Below are 15,981 nucleotides of genomic sequence, written 5' to 3'. Positions count from 1 at the left end.
TTTTTTCAGATTTTTCTTTTAGTCGCGGTCACTTCCTGAGGTGTTAGGCACCTTCGTGGGCCATCCCTCAGTGGAAGCTGGGCATCCAGGGGATTGGATATCCCTGTCAGTCTTGCCCGCCACGGTTCAGTGTGTCGGCCAGGGGCTCCTAAGTGTTCACTACCGAAACTGCTGCAGCTGTAAAGTTTATTAAAAAAAAATAGCATGTCTGAGCGTCTGCCGCCTGCCTTCGGTTCTGAGGTAAGGAGTCGGCGCAGAGGTAACCGGGTCCTCTGAGGACGTTCGGGAAGACTACCAGCTTTTTTTCTCCCAGGGCTCCAGGTTGCCTTCAGAGGGAAGGGGGTGAGTTGCTAGTTTACAGCTGTTTCGCCATGGCATGGCTCAGCGTTTCCATCGGGGACAGGCTGCCCTTCAGTTTCCTTTCCGCGGCGCGGCTGCGCGTGATTTTGTTTTGTTTTGGGTTTTTTCGGAGCAAATTTTTTTTCTTGCCAGCCAGACTGGATTTTTTGCTGTATTTCGGCCGCAAGCAGCTTGTGGTAATCACGGTAGTCTCCCCCCATCAAATCACGAGGTGCGCTCTTCCGGATGGGGCCGCGTTCAAAACTGCCAGCCTGCTGCATGTGTGGTACACGCGGCCAGCCTCTGGATGCGGCCTACTTATGCGCACAGTGTGCTCCGGGGATGGAGGGCTCGGGGCTGGCTGCCCCTTCCCTCGGAGGAATTGGATGCCCCGGGCCTAGGATCCCAGGAGGAGGATTCTCCTCCTGTCTTAGCCCCGGTGGGGGAGGGCCCCGCGGGTGGAGCTGGCAATGTGGCTCCCGTCGAAACACCCCCCCACCCCCCGGAGGGGTTTTCCCTGGAATTTGTCATCCTAATGCACAAAGCCTTCCTTGCTCGGAAGCACTCGGCGATTAAGAGACACGGTCCCTCGGGAGTCGTTGGGGGACCCCCCTGTGAAAAGAAGTCGGAGCACGGAGTCTAGTCAACGCCCGATGGATCAGTCTCGCCCGAGGAAGGATGTCACCTGGGGACCTGATGCCTGGGTCAGGAGCGGCGCCACCCTTGGGGGCGGCCGCGAGGGCGAACCAGGATCAGGTGGATAAAGATATGTATGATACCGATGACCCCAATACCCCACCTGTGGAGGGTGACGATCCCAGGGTGGTCTGCCTATTTAAAAGAGAGGAGCTACGATCCCCTATTCCCCAGGTCCTAGAGGTCCTGGGACTTAAGGTTTCACAGGAGGAGTCTGACAATGGGGAGCGTTAATCCCGTCCTCGATGGCATTAGGGGTCCCACTACTTCCTTTTCTCTGCCGAAAAAGTGCACAAGCTGGTGACCCAGGAGTAAGAAGCTCCTGATGCAGAGCTGAAGGTGGGCAGAGCGATGGCGAAGCTCTATCCCCTATTGACTGACATTTTAGACCTGCTCAAGATTCCTAAGGTGGTCGCTACAGTCTCTGCGGTCACTAAGAAGACACTATTCCAGTCGCGGGGGCGGCTGCCTAAAAGGACATGCAGGACCGGAAGCTGGAGATCAGTTAAAACTAGCATTTGAGGTCACCGCTCTGAGTCTTCGTGTGGCGATCTGTGCTAGCCTGATGCAGAGAGCATGCCTATGTTGGGTTCAGGAGGCTGCTTCCATTTCCGGGAATGTCGATAGTGGGATCCCGGTAGAGAGGCGGGTGTCGCTTACGTGGCGGATGCACTGTATGATCTAGTGCGGACCTCGGCGAGAAGTATGGTGTCAGCGCGGCGGCTTCTCTGGCTGAGGAATTAGGTGGCAGATTTGTCCTCTAAATTCCAGCTTTCAAATCTGCCCTTTAAAGGCAAGCTCCTCTTCGGGAGGACCTTGATCAGCTGGTGAAGCTGCTGGTGGAATCCAAGGGCAATAGGTTACCGGAAGATAGGAGATCCTCTAAGAAGGTTTTTCCTCCTCGAGCTCGTTTTAGAGACACTTGTCTATTCAGAACGAGCGGATATACTGCACCGGCTGCTTCTAAACCAGCTCCAGGGTGCCAGCAGTTCTTTCGCGGGGGTCAGCATACCGGTAGAGATTCGGGACATCTAGGTGCAGGAACCAGCAAAGCCTCCCAATGAAGCCACGAGCACCCATTCCATCGTCGAAGCTGTCTGAGGCAGATTAGCCAACTTTTACACGGAATGGGCAAGGATTACCTCAGACCGTTGGATTCTAGAGGTGATCAGAGACTGTTACGCACTGGAGTTCTCACATCCGGTTCGGGAGGTGTTTGTGGAGTCCCGCGTGGCCTCTCACAGCAAGCGCGAGGTGGTCCGGGCGACCCTGCAACGAACGACTTCTCGACCTCAGAGCTATTGTCCCAGTTCCAGAGACTCAGCAAGGATGGGGACATTACTCGATTTACTTTGTGGTCCCCAAAAAGGAGGGCACGTTTCGCCCCATCCTCGATCTGCAGAAGGTGAACCGTTGTTTTCGGGTTCCTCGTTTTCGAATGGAAACACGGAGGACGGTGATGGCGACGGCCCGTACAGGGGAATTTCTACCGTCCCTGGACCTCACGGAGGCATATCTACATATTCCTATCTGGTTGAGTCACCAGAGTTTTCTGCGCTTCAAGGTCTTGGGGCAACACTTCCAATTTCGAGCTCTTCCATTTCACCTCACGACAGCTCCTCGAACATTCACCAAGGTCGTGGTGGTGGTAGCAGCCTTTCTTCGGAAGAAGGGATCTTGGTCCACCCGTACCTGGACGACTGGTTGATTCGTGCAAAGTCTCGGGAGGACTGCGAGAGGTCGGTGCGCATAGTGATGTTCACGTTGCAGTCGCTAGGGTGGGTAATCAATGTCCAGAAGAGTCACTTGGAACCCACCCAAGAGCTGATTTATCTGGGGTCACGCTTCGATACTCTAAGGGGTAGTGTTCCTAGCGACAGATTGTATAACAAAGTTACAAGATCAGATCCAATCCCGTCTTCGGAGGAGCAATCCCACTGTTTGGCATCATCTTCAGGTCCTGGGCTTCATGGACTTTTGTCTCGTTGGAGCCCAGTGTCGGAACAATTCCACCTGCCATTGCCACTCCTTCAGGAGTCCAGAGTCAGTCTGTCATGGTGGCTTTCGCAAGACAATCTGGAACGGGGGGTGGATTTGGACCCTCCGACTTGACTAATCTCCACTGATGCCAGCCTCTCCAGTTGGGGAGCGGTGTGTGCAGAAAGGTCCGCTCAAGGTCTCTGGTCAGCGATGGAAGGATCGTGGTCCATCAGTCGACTCGAGACGAACAGTGTGTCTAGCCTTACAAGCCTTCCTACCATGGACTCAGGGCAGAATGGTGCGAATATTCTTAGACAATGCGATGACAGTGGCGTACATCAACCGGCAAGGCGGGACGCGAAGTCCCGCTGTGGCTCTAGAGGCACGACTTCTGTTCGCTTGGGCGGAACGACATCTCGGGGGCATTGCCACCTCTCATGTCGCGGGGGTAGAGAACGTTCAAGCGGATTTTCTCAGCAGACAGCAACTCTATCCAGGAGAATGGGAGCTGTCTGCCGACACGTGGAACCACATTTGCGCCAGATGGGGAGTATCTCACTTAGATCTGATGGCAACGCGGGCAAATGCGAAGACGGAATGTTTCTTCAGCCGTCGACCAGAGCAGGGCTTGGTGGGCATAGACGCTCTCGTTTGCCCTTGGCCCACAGGAATTCTCCTGTATGCCTTCCTTCCCTGGCCTCTCATAGGTCGGCCTAGGGTGGTCCTAGTAGCGCTGGAGTGGCCACATCTGCCGTGGTTCGCGGATGTAGTGCATCTGGCTCTCGAAGGCCCATTACAACTGGCTCATCTGCCGCGTCTGCTCTGCCAGGGGCCCATATTTTCGGAACGGGAGGATCACTTCTCTTTCGAGGCTTGGCTTTTTGAGAGGCAACGTTTACGCTTGAAGGGATATTCCGAGCAGGTCATTTCCACTCTTTGGCAGGCACGACCCCGGCCACCTCTATGGCTTATGTGAGAGTCTGGAAGCTTTTTGAGTCTTGGTGTAGTCAGCAGGACTGCGATCCATTAGCAGCCGATGTCTCTTGGGTGCTTGATTTTCTACAACAGGGGCTCGCTAAGGGGTTAGCATTCTCTGGGTGCCTTGAGGGACGGTTCAATGGCTGTTCACTGGCAGCGCACCTGGATTTTGCTTGGTTTCTTAAGGGGGGGGGTCAAGCATTTGTGGCCTCCCGTCTGCCCAGTATGTCCAGATTGGAGCTTGAATTTAGTTCTCAGAGTGTTCTGCGACGCTCCTTTCCAGCCTATCCGCAGTTCCTCTCTCAAGGATCTGACTTTGAAGACGGTGTTTTTGGTGGCCATTTGCTCGGCTTGTCGGATTTCAGAATTACAGGCGCTGTCATGTCGGGACCCCTTTCTGCGGATTTTCAACGATCGGGTGTCTTTGCATACGGTTCCGTCCTTCGTCCCTAAGGTGGTTTCGGCCTTTCACGTAAATCAGATTATGGAACTACCTGGGTTTCCACATTGGTCTTGGGATTCTTCTCAGGACAGAGACCTTCATCTCTTGGACGTGCGGTGCGCCTTACTGCTGTATCTGGAGGTTACCAATGACTTATGACGCTCTGACCATTTGTTCATTCTCTTTGGATTAAAGAATCCGTTTGCTTGGCATTCATAGCCTGTGGACGGCAAGTTCCTTTGGGTCTCAGAGCTCATTCCACTAGAGCCCAGGCTATTTCTTGGGCGGAGGGTCAACTACTGTCGCCTCAGGAGATCTGTAGGGCGGCGGTGTGGTCTTCTATTCACACTTTCACTAAACATTATCGATTGGACATCAAGACTTCTGATGAATCGTCCTTCGGTGAGAGTGTTCTGCATATGGGTCTTTCGGGTTCCCGCCCAGTGTAGGGTGGCTTTGGTACATCCCACTTCTCTGGACTAATCTGGGTATGTTCAGGAAATGAAAATTGGCTCTTACCTGCTAATTTTCATTCCTGTAATACCTCAGAGCAGTCCAGAGGCCCGCCCCTTTCTTCAGGTACCGAAAGACTGTGTTGGCTAGAGTTTGCCTATAACTTTTCACGGAGCTCCTTTTTGCAGAACGGATTGATGCAGCAGTTATTCACAGTTGTTTTGGTTTGGGTTTTTGTCTTGGGGGGGGGGGGGGGGGAAGGGTAGTCAGGGTTTGTTTGTTTGCTACCTCCTGCTACTTAGTTCTGTTAGCATGGGCTTGGGTACAGGACAATACTGAGGGGACTGCAGGTGGCACTCTTGTATATATGGCAGTGCCCAAAGTATTGTTCTCAGACTCCGTCTGGTAGGGATACACAGCCCACGTCTCTGGACTGATCTGTGGTATTACAGGAACAAAGATTAGCAGGTAAGAACCAATTTTCATTTCAAGTCCTTTCATGATTTTCTGGACCTCTATAATTCACCAGGGTGCTTTTGAGTTTTACTGTAATAACTTAAAAATTCTGTAATGCTTAACACGGATGACTGCTTGAGAGGCGTTGGAGCAGTGCCCATGTTGTGCATGTCCTTTTTTGTAGTATGCGCCTGTCTACATCCCTCTTCCCTGAGGATACTTAATCATGATCTGTTAGTCTGTGGGAGCAAGAATTTCACCCGGTTTTTTGTTTGTTTTTTTAAATGATATTTCAGAAGCTAAAGTGTCTGGAAAACGAAAAAAGGAAATGCCAAAGAAAAAGAGTACCCCAGAGGCCAAGAAGCCTAAAACAGAAGAAGGTAAAGGAGCAAGTTACTTTTTTCCCCGGGAAGACACATGAAGCAGACGTGCCGGGTTCCTTCTGCTGTGGTCTTCATCTGGAACCTCGAAACAGATGTTAGGCGCTCTTCCTGGCTCACAGCTGAACTCCTTAAACACTTCAGTTGCTGATATTGCAGTGCACAGAGGACATTGTTACTTTTGCTTTCTGAAGTCGAAGTGAATTGCGTCAGACCCCCAAAGGCATGAGGCTTTCTCGCTGGGGCCATCATCTTCCCTTACAAGCCAAGAATCCAGCTATCAAATCCGAGAGTTGTCCTTAACCTCTCGTGATCATAAGGGGGGGGGGGGGGGGGGGGGGGGGGAGGCCTGTGTGGAGTAGAAGGCATTGAACTACAAAGTTCAAATCACGCTCCCATAAACTTGTTACTTTATTTTTTTTACCAAAAAAAAAAGTAAGCCCATCTTTTTGTTAAAATCAAAATTACCCACAAACCTAACAAAAAAAAATAAAGCTTATTAAATTAATTCACTTCTTAATTAGAACATTCTTTATAGGAACTGGTATCATACAAGGTAATCATCTGCCACAGCAATTTGTCTTAGTCACCAGATTTAATCATATGCCAGCATAGTGATCAATGTATTATGGTTAATCCTCATTGATCTCAAAATTTATATCACTTTGTATGTCTTTTTTTTTAAATTTATATCTGTATATGATTTTTCAAAGCACTAGAAAATTAGTCACCTTTCACTCCTTATGCCTTCTTCTATATGATTCTTAGACTTTAAACCGCAGGTATCTTGTTGTCCATAATGTCACCTCTGACAGAGCTACTCATTTTCTCTGTATAAAAAGCTAGCTTGATACCAGTCCTCCTAGACTTCTAGAATCAGTGACTCATTGCTGCTGACTTAACACTGCAGCTTTCTGGCATAATTGTGCATGCTTTGGGGTATATTCTTCATATTGCTAGCGGACGGCTGGCTGTGAGTAATGCAGAGGGGAATAATTTGGATTTCTCCTGGCGGTGTTGCAGGAATCTCTCCTACAGGGGGATGTATGCACTAGCAGCACCACCAAGAGACTTGGTACTGAGGCCTTCTGATCCACAGAACCATGGCTGTGTTTGCTTTTAAGTGGGTACTGACATTGACACCTGTTACGTTTCTCAATCTTGTAGCTTTCTCTGTCTTCATCGGCAATCTGAATTCTAGCAAGGATTTTGATGAAATAAAAGAAGCCGTAAGACAGTTCTTCTCTAAAAAGAACCTGCCAGTCGTGGATGTACGGGTCGGGTCGACTAAGTAAGTAATATTGCATGACGTGACATCTTGCAGCACTAAATACTGAATTAGAGCAGGGGGTCCCCAAACCTCAGCGCCCCCCCAGGAACACACATGACCTGCTGCCAGAGTTTCCCTGTCCACAGTCAAGATTGCCCAGCGCAGCAAGGTGTGAAGTTTTGCTTGCTCATGCATGGCGGCAGTTGGTAAACCCCAAGGTCAGGAGAAGAAAAAAGCCCACCTGGCGACATAAAAGAAGGTGATGGGTGCTTGTGGGGTTCCTGCCGCTTGCCAGCAGTATCATGAAGGCTGTTCCTGCCAGTGGAAGGAGGAGGAGAGATGCACAGAAGAGAAATGTGTGTGGGTGAGGAAAGTGAGCAGGAGAGGAAGGGGGGGGGGGGGGGAGTGCAACAAACACCATTCCCTGTACATACCCGGATCAGTCCAGCTTGCTGGGTTTTGCCTCCCTTCCAGCAGATGGAGAAAGAGAGAGACTTGAAGAGCAACCCTTCTTAATCTGGTGGTGCCACCTGCATCTCTTCAGTATTTCTCTGTCTCCAGCAGATGGAGGTGGTGCAGAACCTGTGGTCCTGAACTGACAGTTTAAAAAATACTTCAATAGGAGATCAAGCAGGAACAACAAGTCGATAATTGAATAGCAGATCAAGCAGGACTTCGTGGTGCTAATCCTCCCGGGGGGGGGGGGGGGGTAGGGCCGGTCCTGGTGGGACCATTTCCCCTGATTGCAGGTATACCCGGAGCTAGGGTTGGACACCCTGCCTGCTCCTTAATTCAGTGAGTTGCCTGGGGTGTGAGTACCAATGGTTTGGTCCCTCCCCTCTTCTTGGCACCGGCTCAAGAGATGTTTGAATTCCTCTGTGTAAGTGGCTTGGCCTTTTAATAAATAAATAAAAAGGAAACTGTCAAGCCTTTATTCCCTGAATGTACCCTGATCAGTCCAGACTGTGGGTTATGCATCCCTTCCAGCAGATGGAGACAGAAAAACTTGAAGGGTGCCCTCACTTAACCTGGTGTGCTTCCTGCATCCCTTCAGTATTTCTCTGTCTCCAGCAGATGGAGGTAGTGCAAACCCTGCAGTCTTGCCCTGATTCTTGGGTTTAGACTGTTTCCCTTTAAAAAATAATAATAATAATAATTAAGGCAGAAACTTTATAGCTCTGCGGGTCATCCCCCCCTGTTTGCCGGCTTAGTTGCTGGGGTTGGTTATCCTGCGAGGATCCTGGCAGATAAGGCGCGGGGGGAGAGATTACCGGTGGTCCGGTCCCTCTCTTCCTCTGTGGCATTCACCCGATAGCAGGGGAAAAAAAAACGAACAACCTGTTAGGGTTTATTTCTTACATTCAATGAATAACACCGATAATCCCTTGTTCTATAATAATTACTCAAAAGAAAGCAAGAAAACCTTGCTGTTCTGCTCACCAATTCATCAACTCTGTACCATCTTTTGAAGCAGTGTTTGAATATTTCCACAATGAGGAATTGACTATCTGGGAGTTTTTGAAAAAATATTTACGAGCCAAGAAAGAAATGTGAACTCGTATATGAGAAGGAGGTTTGATATATATATGGGACTTTTTAAGTGAACAACTTTATTAGGTGTATAAGTGGAATGTTTTTGGGCATGAGATAAGTGAGGGTGGTTTTACATTGTGCAAATACATGGTTGTATTTTTAGTGGAGGTTTAGGGGAGTGTAGGGGTTTACAGGAATGGTGTGAATGATGTGTGAGTGTATAATGTAAACGTGAAAAGATGGTGAAATTAGTTAGTTATAAACTTGAAATAAAATAATTCAAATAGAATATGGTACAAGAGTTGATGAATTGGTGAGCAGAACAGCAAGGTTTTCCTTTTGAGTAAGGGTTTATTTCTTGACAGCTGCAGTCCTTGATGGCTCCGGTGCAGTTTCGCCACAGTTTTTGTCAATTTCAGCCTCCCTGCCGTTTCCTCTCACCGCGATTTCTGTTTTTTTTCTGCTTCTGCGATGCCACGGCCATCTTGTGTAGCCTGCGAGGAGGAGTCCTCGAGGCTCTCCCGTTCAGGCATTTGCTCCTGCTACCTTCCTGGAGGGGAAGGCAGCTCTTTTTTAACCTTAGCCAACTCACTCAGCAAAGCCCCGAGGTGCAGTCAAAAGATCAGCACCTCAGGAGCCTTGGGCTGATCCGATACCTCTCAGCACAGGAGCGGTAGCCATTTTAAATGCTTTTGCATTTAAAATGGCTACCGCTGGAGGGGAGCTTCCTCCAGCCTTATCACCGGTCCCTGCCAGTCCCGATGATCCATCAGATCCAGACCAGGACGTTTTTGAGGAGGATCCAGATTCCCCAGGAGGGGATGGGGCCAGTTCTAATCCTTTTTCATTGGATTTTGTCGTCCTTATGCATAAAGCTTTTTTAGCTCCACAGTCTCAACAGTGGTGCTTTGCCTTTGAGACATCCGCAAGGACCGCCCAACAAAGTTGCCAAGCGTCTAGATGTAACAACGTCTCTGCGGGTCGCAAAATTGCGGGGGGTCCATTGCTTCAGGCGGTTCGGCACTTCTGGAGGCTCTGAACAGTGGGGCTGTGGAAGCAATGGCTTCTACTTTCCCTCCTGCCAGCATGGGATCTGAAGAGGATCAAGGAAAGCAGGCTCCTCTGGATGGAGATGACCCAAAAGTGGTCAGTGTTTCATAGAGAGGAGTTGGAGCCTCTCATTCTTTCTGTCCTCTCAGAACTCTGAGTGGAACTTCCTCCTCATACTCTGCTGCAGGATTCTGTGGACCCGGTCCTGGTGGGGTTGTGGGCTCTGACCAGAGCTTTTCCTTTCCATCCCATGCTCCAGCAGCTGATGACCCGGGAATGGGATGTTCCGGATGCCAGCTTACGGGTTGGTCGGGCTATGGATAAGCTTTATCCTTTGCTTGAGGAGTCTCTGGAGCTCCTGAAGTTCTCCAAGGTAGACGCTCCAGTATTGGCTGTTACGAAGCAGACCACAATTCCGGTCGCAGGAGCAGCAGCTCTGAAGGATCTTCAGGATCAGAAGCTTGAAATTCTTCTTAAGCGCATCTTTGAGGTTTCGGTGGTGGTGTGTAGTATTTACATGTTATGGGCGAGCCTGCACTGGGTCCAACAACTACTAACATCCAGAGATCTCCCTCCGGGCGAGTCAGAACAAGAGGAACACTTGGAAGCTGTGGAGGCATATGGTGCTGATGCACTGTATGACCTCCTTGGCGCTTTCTCTCGCACCATGTCATCCGCAGTATCTGCAGGCGTCTAATGGAAGCATATCTGCACATCGGAATCCACAAGCAGCATCAATTTCTCCGGTTCATGGTTCTCGGGAGGCATTTTCAGTTCCGTGCCCTCTGGTTTGGTTTGGTGACAGCTCCCCGCACATTCACCAAGGGTGATGGTGATAGCAGCAGCTCTCAGGCGGGAAGGAGTACCAGTTCATCCATACCTAGACTGGCTCATTCGAACGAAATTGGAGGACCTCTGCAGGCTGACGATACACAGTCCTACACAGCCTGCTGTCCCTCGGTTGGGTCGTCAATCAGTCCAAGAGCCATCTGCTTCGTTCCCAGGTCCTGGACTTCTTGGGAGCACGATTCGATGCCTGAGTCAGCAAAGTCTTCCTCATAGAGGAGTGGATAACCAAGCTGATGGAGCAAGTTCATCTCTTGACAGTGCTGGAACCCAAGGTCTGGGACTACTTGCAGGTTCTGGGCTCCATGGCGTCCACTCTGGAATTGGTCCTGTGGGCAATTACTCATATGAGGCCTTTGCAAAGAGCCTTGCTTTCCTGCTGGGATCTGCTGTCTGTGGAATTCCAGGTTCCCTTACCACTCAGTCCACAGGTCCAGTCTTGGTTGGTGGCTTGCCCTCGACCACTTGAAGCGAGGTGTGAACCTTGAGGTGCCTCAGTGGGTGATAGTAACCACAGATGCCAGCCTCTCCGGTTGGGGAGCAGTGTGCCAATCTGTCGGCCCAGGGCCAGTGGTCGCAGGAGGATGCGCAATGGTCCATCAATCGCCTGGAAACGAGGGTGGTGTGCTTGAAGTCGAAAAAATTTCTTCCTCTCCTCCTCAGTCGGGCGGTTCAAAAATTCGACGACTGTAGCCTACATAAACTGTCAAGGAGGAACCAAGAGTCGTCCAATAGCCTTAGAAGCGGAACGACATCTAGCCCGGTTGGTGGCCTCTCACATAGTGCGGACCGACAATGTGCAGGCGGATTTTCCAGGTCGTCAAGGACTGGACTCCAGAGAATGGAAGCTGTCTGTGGATGCCATGACACTCATTATTCGCTGGTGGGGTAGTCCTCATTTGAACTTGATGGCAACTCAGAAGAATGCCAAGGCACCACGCTGCTTCAGACGCAGAAGGGAACATGGGGTGGAAGGGGTGGATGCCCTAGTACTTCCTTGGCCCTGCGCTGTTCTGCTCTACATGTTCCCTCCATGGCCTCTGGTAGGCAAAGTTCTGAGAAGAATAGAAGCTCGCCTGGGGATGGTAATCTTAGAAGTTCCGGAGTAGCCTCGGAGGCCATGGTTTGTGGACCTAGTCAACCTGGCTTTAGACTGTCAGTCATCTTCCAAACCTGCTGTGTCAAGGTCCTGTATTTTTCGACCAGGTGGATTGCTTTTGTCTAGCGGCCTGGCTTATGAGAGGAGACAATTGAGGAAGAAAGGTTATCCTGAGGATGTCATTACTACTCTTATGGACACGGAAGACTTCTACTTCTCTAACTTATGGCAGGGTATGGAAGGTCTTCGAGCTTTGGTGTTATGAGCAAGGGGTCCTCCCTAATCAGTCCTCGGTGGCACAGATTTTTGCATTTCTACCAAAAGGCCTCGGCAAGGGGTTTAGTTCACTCCGGGTGCAAGTAGCAGCTTTGGGATGTCTTAGAGGCAAGACTGAGGATGCGAATCTGGCAGCACACTCTGATGTGGTGTTTTTTCTTCGAGGGGCATAGCATTTGAATCCTCCAGTCCATTCCATTTGTCCTTCATGGAGTCTTAATTTTGTGCTGGTTCTTACAACGGACACGAGTCTCTGGTGCCCAGGAGGAGCTCACGGCCCAGGGATGTTGGACGGAGGAAGAGGCATTCTGGAACATCAATTGCCTGGAAGCCTGGGCAGTGAGGCTGGCGTGCTTGCAATTCAGCCACAGACTCAGGATCAAATGGTCTGCATAATGTCTAACATCACAGTGAAGAATAACCTACATCAACTGCCAGGGAGGAACAAAGAGCCAGCGGCTGTCTCAGGAAGTAGACCTCCTTATGGATTAGATAGAAATACATCTACAGACTATCTCAGCCTCACACATCGCAAGAAATATGTCAGAGCAGATTTTCTAAGCAGGGAGAGTCTGGATCCAGGACAGTGGGTGTTGTCAGCCGAAGCCTTTCAACTGATAAATCGCTCAGGCCTCCCGTCCATCGACCTGCTGGCCGCATCTCACAATGCAAAGGCTCCCTGATTCTTAAGTCGCAGAAGAGATCAGTGGCCCCTGGGGATAGACACTCTCGTTCAGATATGGCCAGAAGAAGAGTTGCTATACGCCTTCCCTCCGTGGCCTCTGCTGGGAAGGATCATTCGCAGAATCGAGCAGCTCCAGACTGGTCCAGGAGTCCGTGGTATGCGGAGACTCCTGGTGGAGACACCCCCGCCTCCCACCGCACAGGGACTGGTCCTTCGAGGGTCCAGCTCTATTCTGTCTTACGGTCTGGCCCTTGCGAAGGTTCGCCTGATGAAGCAAGGATATTCTGTGGCAATAATTGTCACCTTACTCCACATTCAGAAACTTTCTACGTCCCTAGAGTATGTGCCCGTCTGGAGAGTATTTGAGGCCTGGTGTGAGGAACACTTTCGCCCCTCAGGTGGACAAAATCCCACTTATTCTGGAATTTTTGCAGGACGACTTGAATAAAGGTTTGGCCTTTAACTCCTTGAAGATGCAGGTAGCAGCTCTCTCATGTTTCAGGAGTGAGGAGAACGGAACCGCCCTGTCGGCTCATCCGGATGTAGCATGTTTTCTGAATGGGCTGAAGCACTTTCGGCCACTGCGTGGTCTTTTTTTTTTGCATTTATTAACCTTGAAAATGGTATTCCTGGTGGTTATATGCTCTGCATGTCACATCTCTGAACTGCAGGCATTGTAGTGTTGGGAATCGTTCCTTCGGATGTCTCTTGGAGCGTTGGTTTCGTACCGTTCCATCCAAGTTACACTCTGAGTTTCATTTGAATCAGTTCATTTCGTTGCCTTCCCTAGATAAGCACAGGGACGCGGAGGAATACTGCCCCCTCTGTTATTTGAATGTCAGCAGACTTTTAGTGCAGTATCTGGAAGTTTCAGAACTGGTCCGAAAGACGAACTGCCTGTTGTCCTTCACGGTGGAAGGAAGCAGAGCGAACCAGCTTCACGGGCTACCATAGTTCGCTGGATTAATGAGCTGGTCACGGGAGCCTGTGAGGAAGCAGGAAAGCCATTACATTCGCAGGTTAAAGTTCATTCCACCAGGGCTCAGGCAGTCTCATGGGCAGAAATTAGACTGCTGTCCCCCATCGATATCTGCTGAGCGGTGACATGGTCCTCCTTGCACACCTCCTCCAGGGTCTATCGCCTGGACGTACAGGCCCGAAAAGATGCAGCTTTTGCAAGGGCGGTATTATCCGGACCGCGGGCAGCCTCCCGCCCCGATTTGGAGTAGCTTTTGTACATCCCATTGGTGCTGAGTCCATTTGGCTACATGCTAGGAAATGGAGAAATTATTTACCTGATAATTTCATTTTCCTTAGTGTAGACAGATGGACTCGGCATCCCGCCCATCATGGCTGTCCAAGAACGGTGCCAAGGAGTCGCCCATGGAGTGGATATCGATTCCAAGAGATTATGGGTAAACCGTCATCCAATCCCTAGATCAGGGCATCTATATTCTTACTGGGGTTCCGTGTTTGGTTGAGTACAGTTACCTGTTTTCAATCAAGTTTTTTTTAATCATGGTTTTTTCAATAGTATGTCCACAGTGGCTTTTGAAGAGAAAACTGAAGGGCTGAGGTCACTGCAGGGGTGTATCTAGGGTGACAGCTTTGAAACTTGACTCTGTATCCATCTGCTGGCAGGGGAGCACAACCCATTGGTCATTGAGTCCATCTGTCTACACTAAGGAAAATGAAATTATCAGGAAAGTAATTTCTCTATTTAATCAAAGCCTTAATTCTTCCAGATCTTTGCCTTCTCAGTTTAAACAAGATTGTAATAGTTAAGCTATCACTAGAAAGAAGCTTGTTGTTTTTGTCTCAGATTGTAAGCTCCTTGGAGCATGGACTTTTATGTGTAAGTTACAGCACTGCATATACCTAGTAGCACTATAAATATGATTTTGTAACAGGACTTGCTTGAAAAATTGTCAAGAGGTGGATGGTACTTTATAGATCAACCAATTTATTTGAGGCATGAGCTTTTGAGGACAAAGTCCACTTTGTCCAGATGCAGGTTATGCCTTGGTCAGTCTATAAGGTGCCACTTCATTTTTTCATTTATTAAAATGTTTATAACACAAAACAGGCCTAAGCGATGTACAAAAGAAGGGATAATAAAAACATAAAACGGAACACACTGTACAACAGTTTATCTCTAGGTTTCCACAAATTGCACAGAGCTCGGCGAGTTCATAATCAAATGCTTGCTGCTACAAAAAGCTTCTTAGCAGGAATCTCCTGTCATTTTTGCTATGCCAGGCTAACACCAGCTATATCCCTGTGAAGATTGGGACTTTTGATTCGTTGAAGTGCCTGAACGCTAAATGACCAGTGTGCATTTTTTCCTCAGGAAATTTGGCTATGCGGACTTTTCTTCTGAAGAAAATCTGCAGGCAGCTCTCGAGCTGAGCGGGAAGAAGATTATGGGCCTTGAGATCAAGCTAGAGAAGGCCAAAAGCAAAGAAGGCATCAAAGAGCATAAAAAGGGTATGTGAAGGCCTTACCAGGGTGGAGGAATGATTGATGGCATTGGGCTTCCATAATCTGTGCAGAATTTTCACTTCCCCGTTGGCAGAGGGGAGTGGAGGGGCCTTGACATGGGCCATCTTGATTGAATTGACACTTTGTCAGACCTGCTTACAGCTTCAGAAAAGAGAAGGTGGTTTTGCTCTAATAAAACTCTGGATTTCCTTGAATGTGTTCAGTAAGGGGAAGTGGGGTCTGGACTCTCGCCAGCACATGAAGACAGTCCGGCCTCTGGGATGGTTTCACGTATATCTGTGCTCTCTCTGTCCAGTATCTCTTGCTCTGAACGAGTGGTTACAAGTATTTAAGGCTCTGATTTTGAAGGCCGTAAAGAGCTGCTGACTGGGGGAGAGTTTCTGTGTAGCACGTCTTGTGCGGCCATATAGAGGGGGTCCCCACTCTCCAGGAGCCTACATCTGCAGAGCTGAAGCTGGCAGCATTTTTGCAAGAGGCCATACATACCAGTTGATTTGTATGTCATTTTTCTTTTGTAGAAAGGGATGCACGAACTCTGTTTGTGAAGAACCTCCCCTACAGCATGACAGCAGAAGAACTGAAAGAGGTTTTTGAAAACGCTATTGACATCAGGCTGCCGCTTGGCAAAGACGGCTCTGGCAAAGGGTGAGTTTTGTAGTACTTCCTGACGGGTTTTCTGGAGCTTGCAAACAATGTTTGTGAGCATTGTTATGCCATCTGACACACGTGACTGCTGTTGCATATACTTTGCATCAGTACGTTTCAGGCTGTGTCTCAGCAGAACTAACCATTCCCTCTGAATAAAATTGTAAAAGGTATAATTCAGAGTTATCCCGGCCTGTTCTGGCTCACATTGGGAAAGGCCTTACATGTGAGCTGTTTCCATAACGAGGGTAGAGAGAATGAATTCAGCAGGTATTGCATTAGTCGTGTGATCTCCAGTGGGCTGTACCAATGTCCTGTAATTCTGGGGAGCTAAAAATGAAGCTTCAGTGC

General features: G+C 49.4%; 1 protein-coding gene across 2 annotated transcripts in view; it reads left to right on the top strand.

The window, feature by feature from the left end:
• The window catches only part of NCL (nucleolin), a 78,943-nt gene that overhangs the window by 38,256 nt on the left and 24,706 nt on the right, over positions 1-15,981 (top strand). For both annotated transcript variants that reach the window (XM_029615661.1, XM_029615660.1), the window contains 4 exons: positions 5,641-5,724; positions 6,892-7,015; positions 14,834-14,970; positions 15,504-15,630. In XM_029615661.1, the coding sequence (XP_029471521.1) occupies positions 5,641-5,724; positions 6,892-7,015; positions 14,834-14,970; positions 15,504-15,630 (472 nt within the window). The remainder of the gene's footprint in view (positions 1-5,640; positions 5,725-6,891; positions 7,016-14,833; positions 14,971-15,503; positions 15,631-15,981) is intronic.

The sequence above is a fragment of the Rhinatrema bivittatum genome, chromosome 9, assembly GCF_901001135.1.
Source record: "Rhinatrema bivittatum chromosome 9, aRhiBiv1.1, whole genome shotgun sequence".
NCBI lineage: Eukaryota > Metazoa > Chordata > Amphibia > Gymnophiona > Rhinatrematidae > Rhinatrema > Rhinatrema bivittatum.
Note: the sequence above shows the minus strand (reverse complement) of the source record. Positions and strands in the feature narration are given on the sequence as shown.